At 39.8% G+C, this 6945-nt stretch overlaps 1 protein-coding gene across 1 annotated transcript; it reads right to left on the minus strand.

Annotated features, from left to right (window-relative positions):
* Positions 1-2081: 2081 nt before the first annotated feature.
* On the minus strand, positions 2082-5985 carry LOC114745359 (type I inositol polyphosphate 5-phosphatase 4). Its single transcript, XM_028933512.1, has 12 exons — positions 5956-5985; positions 5784-5871; positions 5367-5435; positions 5104-5194; positions 4886-4990; positions 4182-4800; positions 3894-4087; positions 3682-3790; positions 3422-3570; positions 2926-3235; positions 2636-2707; positions 2082-2530 (listed from the first exon to the last, which is right to left on the minus strand). The coding sequence occupies exons 1-10, from the start codon at positions 5983-5985 to the stop codon at positions 3004-3006; spliced, it is 1686 nt and encodes a 561-aa protein (XP_028789345.1). The 3' UTR covers positions 2082-2530; positions 2636-2707; positions 2926-3003.
* Between the last annotated feature and the right edge of the window lie 960 nt (positions 5986-6945).

The raw sequence follows: 6945 nt of genomic DNA on the forward strand, positions 1-6945 counted from the left end.
CCAAATAAACTATACATACACACTCCACATTACAACACTCATCAATGTGAAAACCAAACATCCAAGGATGATTAGCCGGGTGCGTTTTTCTGTTAGTTTAAACTTGCATTCTATGGGAACAATGGGATTGGAATTAGTAAAGGATTTAGTCCTAATATAACGAAATAGTGTTTGAATTTTTTACTAAGAAAAGTATTTGCATTTAGCACTACCAGTGCCTCTAACAAGACATAGATTAGAAAAAAAAATCTGAATCTTGGGTTTTGTTTGCTTGTTTGGTGTGACAGTTTGTGGAGTGCCAACACAAAATTTAAACGTCCAACAGTGACTAAGGACAGACCCGTGTTTTTATTTCATCAATTTAATAGTAATGAAAATTTTGGTCAGTGAATAAAAGGGAAGTCTGTTCCCTTCTTTGGTGGACTAAGAAAGTGGAAACAAAAAAGAAAATCGCCGCAGAGAATCTCTTCAAAGTTTGTCATTTTTTATTATTATATTTCAATTCAATGTCATCCAGCAGGCCAACCCCCCCCCCAATCACTTTCCCCCCTAGTTATTTTAAAACACAAATTTATATTAAAAAAATTTAAATCAATCTCACCTTTCTTCAAATGCACTCCTCCTGTTTAATTGTCTGAACTGCAGTGTAACTCACTGATTTTTCTTTTGGTCCGGGGTTTTTTTGGGGGGGGGGTGTTTACTTATGTATATAAATATAAATTCTTCTTTTTTTTCAAGCTAAAATTTTCAAGTATAATTAATACAGTAAAATGTAGAATCTGAATCCGTCATAATTTTCAAGCGTTGTAACTAAATTCCAAGGCGGGGCAAGGTCCCTAGGTTCAAAGAGGGAAACCCCCACGCCATCCTCAATGCATGTGGAGAGTATGGTTCACGCGCGATAATATGGAGTTGGAGAATCGCGGGGATGAATCAAGAGGGGAAGGGTAGGCACGGACTACCATTAAACCACTGACACGCCTCACTGCCTCCCTCTCCCCAAACCAATACCCTTCCTACCCACATGCCACGTCACCACCCTCTCCGACTATTTATATTTAAAACTAATTACAGCACATCATTTCATACAAAAATGATTTATAAATACACTTCTCCGAGATATAATTTTTTCACGGATTGAAAGGAAATATATATTACAATAATTTTTCCCCGAAAATACACAGGGGTATGTGCATTTCTGTGAGTATACATTAGTATTAAAGGACACATGGACAACTGTAAAGGGTTTGCACATTGAAATTTAACATGGCACCTGCTGGTCCTTGTATGAATCAGAGGGGCTGAATTTAATTCATTAGTACTCATTTCGTCCTTTAAATATATACCAAATATTTGCGGTCTGATAGAGTGAGAGGAATTGCTTGCATCCAACGTGTTTGTGCTATTCCGGTGCTAATATATGATATTTTCTAGAATATAGTATTCTTGATCCATATTATAAGATGTACTGTAAGTAATAATCTACCTTTTTCACCTCTGACAATTACTCTTCTAATTGTCTTGGAACCATGTTTTGAGTGGCTGGGTTCATTGTCTTTCATATTATGAAGCTTACATTCTTAAGCTCTTTTTTCTTTTCCAACAAATTTTGCAAAACTTGAAAAGGAGATTGATGAGGGAGGGCCATGATGCGTGGTAAGTGGGAACTTTAAAGTGAATCAGAGCTGGTCAATGAATGGATTGGGGAATGGAACGTCCTTTTCTGGTGTGGTGTACGCTAAAACAATAATTGGTTTCTTTATTAATCCTCAAACTTTTGTCCAGATCTCACATCTTGGACCTTCCCTTCCCATCATTCCTTCCATCCTTAAATGCTGTGATCATAACTAACTACACTCAAGCACCCCCCCCCACCCAAATCCTACGCCCAACATTGACTCTGGAAAAGGCACATTCATTCGTGAGAATCAAAGCAAAACAAAGAGAATATCAGCATTTGAAATTCTCTACAAAAAATAATGATTAAAAGCCCGTTCGGGCTGTTTATGATTTTTCTCTTTCCCTTGCACATAACTCCCTTCTCATTCAGTGGGAAAAAAAAGAAAGGGGGGGGGGGGAGAACAACAAACATAGTTTAAAGAATACATTTACTCATTAGCTTTTATTACTTATCAATGAAATCATTGGAACTGCTACCAGCAACAAAAGAAGCTTCGTCTCTTTTCTACCAAAAGCAATGAGTGCATCCATCACATCGTAATTCTTTAATGTTTCTGCCGCATGCTCAAGAATAATCCACTGCACAGTAAGTGGCAACAGTAACAGACTCTCGAGGCTTCATGGTCACCGAGTAAAAGTATTCCTTATTCACAGCCCGTGAGTTAAGAACTCAAGATATTCTCCCATAAGTTGAAGCACATTTCAACACCAATCACATTACCAACTTCATGAGATGCTTTTGGTTTATGAGCCAGAAAAATAAAGGGACGATAGGACTTGGGCGTGCATAAAGTTACAGACTGGGAGCCGCAAAAACATGTGGAGCCAGAGGTTGTTGGACAAAACCAGCCTGCAGAATGCAGATGTGACAAAGAGATGTGGAGAGTGATCAGAAAATTTAGAAACAAAAAAATTACAGACGAGTTGGGAAAAAGCAATGAAGACAATGAACAACCTTGCTTAGGTCTGCGTGAGTTAAAACGTCTCCATCACCATTGTGGCCAGCATTCCTTGCAGCAGTGTCCATCTGCAACGTGGGGACCAAGTCAAGAATAACAATCAGAAATGCTTAAGACATATGAAGTGCGTAATCTATTAACTTGTCTAGATCGAGGAGTCAACTGACGAAAAATAATATGTACCACTAGTTATACTTAGTCCATTGGTTTAATCCATGAGATGTGTTTAAAAGACATATGAGCAAGATAGGAACATATCATTGCAATCTCTTCGTTGAGTTTTTACCTATTATGGTACAGTATGGCGCCTCGGTTGCCTCAAGTGTTCAGATTGATCTCACGGTGGAAGAATTATAGACTTTCATCAGTAGAAATTCAAGTCAGCGTAGCTGTAAGAATGTGAATGTGGCAACAACTCTTCTACTTCAATCCTGGCACTAGTGCAACTGGAGCTCTTTTTGATTCGGCTTCGGTTAATAGACTCGACTTCTGCCAGGAATATGCCATATACTGGTCTATGATCGGAGAATCTTGACTCTCCACGAACATAGGATAATTGGCGGAGGCCCCTTCCATGCCACAATATACGATCACACCTGTATTAACAAATAGATGGATCAGCTTAGCTTTACATGTAGAACGATATAATTTCAGAACAATAATCCAGGACACAAATTTTGACTTTGGCATGCAGTTTCATATTTTTGCTCTATGGTTCTTATTTACCACTTCACTTGCACGTGAAGAGTGGAGATTTTGGTTTTTCCAGAAAAGAAGAGTACCATGCTGGGGTTCTTCGCTTTTGTTTCGAGCGTCTTTCATCACCTGCATATCTGTCTGAATTATTAGAATACTTGTAGGTGGGAGGAAAATATATCTTCCCTTCATTCCATCCTTCAAAGACACGGCCATGCCTCTGCTCTATACGCAACTGAAAGCAAGAAGTATTAAAATTGCCAGGATGATATTAGAAATTAGTTGAGAAAAGAAAGAAAGCTTTGAAATCAGAATTAGCTGAACAGGGAATAAGAAAGTATCATGCCTGGTCATTCTCTAACAAAGCCTTCCAATTTCGCATCTCAACAAGGGCTTTTGCTGCACGGTAAGAAAGTGCTATCCGATAATTTAAATCCCCCAGCCAAATTATTCGGCTACACCAATTAAACCAAAGAATAAGTTGAGTACATTTTATTGAGGTTCAAATGTTTCAAGCACCACATACAAGTTAAGGATTTGGAAATGATGAGGGCTTACTCATGTTCCAGAATTGTCTGAGGAGAATTCTCATCTCCCACGCCGTGAACCCTGGGAAACCTAGTCTTTCTAAGAATCTCAAGGACATCTGAATTTCTCCTCAGCTCATCACCATCTTTTTGTCCAGAAGTCAAATGACTACAGATGAAGCAAAAGCTTGTTTGGTGCAAAGACATGCTAATCGAAATGGAACCCTGGAAAAACCAACAGATATAATTTTTCCTCCTTGTTTGGTTCATCATAAGCAAAACTACGGAAAAATATACATTACGAGCTGCAATAGTGTACCTTGTTTCCAAGATAACCCATCAATCCTCTGCCAACACAAGACACTTTCATGTTGTGAACTTCATCTCTGATATCACTTTTCACCCAAACTGTCAAAAATATCCCAACCATTTGCTTGCTGGCAACCAAACAGTATCGTGAGTTCCCTGTCGATCTATCTCTGTCCTCTGCAGAGAAGGAAGCACTGTATGACATTGGTGAATATTGGGTTATAACAGGGGAATCACCAGGTCCATTTTCATCATCTGAGGAACACCATCTATAATTGGGTTCATAGTCGCTACTCCTATGACCGAAGATCATTCTATCACAGACACTGAGACGGCGATCGAGCTGTGATTGTGACAGTGACGTGTCATTGTCCATTCTCATACTGCGACTTAAGGATTGGAAGGACCTCCGGTGGAAGAAAGAGGTTTCCTTCTTCCTCATTGATTCTTCAAAATCAGCGTCTGCCTCTACAAGTGGATCAGGGACTGGTGATGGAGTGTGGCATCCACCAGTCGTTCCAGGAAGACTGTTTAGAGTTTTCCGAATGAGAGCTAGCCATTTTTTGGCAGGGCCATTGTCTTCAGTGCCCAAAACATTACCGGCATTGAGAGGTACAATTTCTTGAAACCTGGGTGCAATACATAGGGGAACAAAATGAATCTTGATCTTGCACTTAACTGAAGGGAGAATACATTCTATGATCAGTAATTTACCCAAGGACATAGATATCAGCAGGTGGAGAGGTGTGGAGCCAATCTTCAAGATTCAAATAGCTCGGGGGAGATTTTCCAGCCACATTCCAAGTAGCAACGAAGATCCTGCATCCATAAGACAGGAAGAATACATGAGAATACAAATTCTTTTCAATTTCCTATTCATATTAATAATGAAGACAGAAAATTACTGCAATAAATTGGAACATGGAGCATACCTATAATTATGCACGTCTTTAACCTGAGAAGCATCAAGGTCAACCTTACCCCGCCGCAATTTGTTCGAGTGTCTCCTGCTGCTTGATCTCCCTATGCATCAGGAAGGGGATTACTTGTTTCAGAGAAATTAGCCGCAGAAATAAACAAGAAAGGGAACTACAGAACAAGCGCCTAATAAGCTTGTTTTCATCTTTATGTTTGTGGGGTTAAAGAATGGTGTGGTCCTAAGCAGTAGGAAATGTTAAGGTGTCTGATACTGAACCTGTTTTGCTTCTCTTGAGAGAGCATGCCTCCCGCTCTGGATAGTTGCTTCTCCACTCTTCATCAACACCTAAAACAGAAAAACCATGTTAAAGCTGTGTTCTTTCTACTGTTAATTTATCACCCCGCTCATAGAAACGCAACAAAAACTATCACATTCTTGGGAAATCATTGAACAAATAAAACAAAAGAGATCAGATCTCGAGCTGAAAAAAACAGACCCGATTAAAACAAGACATCATGTTATATATAGTTGCAGAACAACGATGCAAGTTTGTTCCAGGTTCTGAAGAATATATGGAAAATTCAGTTTAAAAGAGGCAAGAGAAATCTCGTTTTCTTTTGACGCACAGAAGCCAATATTCCAAATCATGAAGCCCTAAACTACATTCAAATCATGCGGGAATTAACCAATCACCTCCACAAAGGACATCGTCTGCGTGAAAGTCCTCGCCTTTGCTCTTGATATTGAACCACTTCTTGACCAATGTTTTGGGCCACGAAAACTTCACCAAGAACAACAGGAGTCAACCATTGATCTGAGAATATAAATGCAACAGATTTTAATGGAGAGCTGGTGTTTCCCAAACCTTGCTTTTCTTCGAGTTCTCATCTCTCATTGTTGAGACAACTTCATATAGTTATCTCTAATTCAATAACAATAGGTATACGTATTCCTTCGATGTTTACTATGTTTTATCTCTCGGGTCTTAGCTTAAAGAGGATTCAGAGGATGAAAAATGGAGCAGGAGAGTAAATGACTGTGCTGAACCTCAGTTCTGAACCAATATCCTTGACACACGGACTCCTGTTCAATCCCTGGCTCTGATCATTTATCAGTTCAAACAATCCGAAGTGGAGGGAAGGAAAAACAATGGCTTAGATGACCAAAGCAATGTGCCGAAAGTTTGGTATGCGACCATAGGGAAGAACAAAACAAAGGGGCAAACCTCTGTTCTCAAGTAACGTGGAGAAAACAAGTTAAAGAACAGAGTGAGTGGTACCGGATGCAGTTACAAATCGAAACACATAATAGGTCGTTTCACTTCCATTCCTGTGTTTCTGTCTCTGGAGAAAAACAAAAGAGGAAAGAAAGTAAATTGGAAGGGACCGAAGAAGCAAAGAGGGAGGCAATGTGGAAGTTATGGCACTGTGGGGGTAGAAGAAGACAATGTAGAAGGACTACATAGAAGAGAGAGAGTGTGTGTGTGTGTGTGTGTGTGTGTCTGTTAGAGAGAGAGAATCTCTGTTTTGCAAAACCTCGTTCACAGTCGAGAGCCAAGTATGGAATTAGCAAGGACAATAAAGTGGAGGCAGCCAAGTTTCGGCTTCTCTGTCTCTCTCTCGGGCTTTCACTTCAAATCCGACCCAAGCTTAAGGGGCTGTGGTTATATTGATCAATGCCCACCCACTCACCCAAACCTGCTTGAACTCTCCCTCTCTCTCTCTCTGCCCACGGTCAGCAAAGGATGCTTTGATCTAATGCCCAAACACAAGCAGCAGTACTTGTAAGCAACCCATGTTCTATTTTTGGTCTTGTTAAATGAGAAAGCACGTAAAGAAGAGTAAAAGATAAAGAG

The sequence above is a fragment of the Neltuma alba genome, unplaced genomic scaffold, assembly GCF_004799145.2.
Source record: "Neltuma alba isolate B1F8T4 unplaced genomic scaffold, ASM479914v2 tig00004624_pilon, whole genome shotgun sequence".
Taxonomy (NCBI): domain Eukaryota; kingdom Viridiplantae; phylum Streptophyta; class Magnoliopsida; order Fabales; family Fabaceae; genus Neltuma; species Neltuma alba.

Coding starts and splice junctions, on each gene's coding strand:
- LOC114745359 (XM_028933512.1), bottom strand. CDS start 5,985: ATGAGAGATGAGAACTCGAAGAAAAGCAAG. Junction 4,991..5,103: donor AAAGACGTGCATAATTATAG/GTATGCTCCATG, acceptor TTATGGATGCAG/GATCTTCGTTGCTACTTGGA. Junction 3,236..3,421: donor AAGCGAAGAACCCCAGCATG/GTACTCTTCTTT, acceptor TTGTTAATACAG/GTGTGATCGTATATTGTGGC.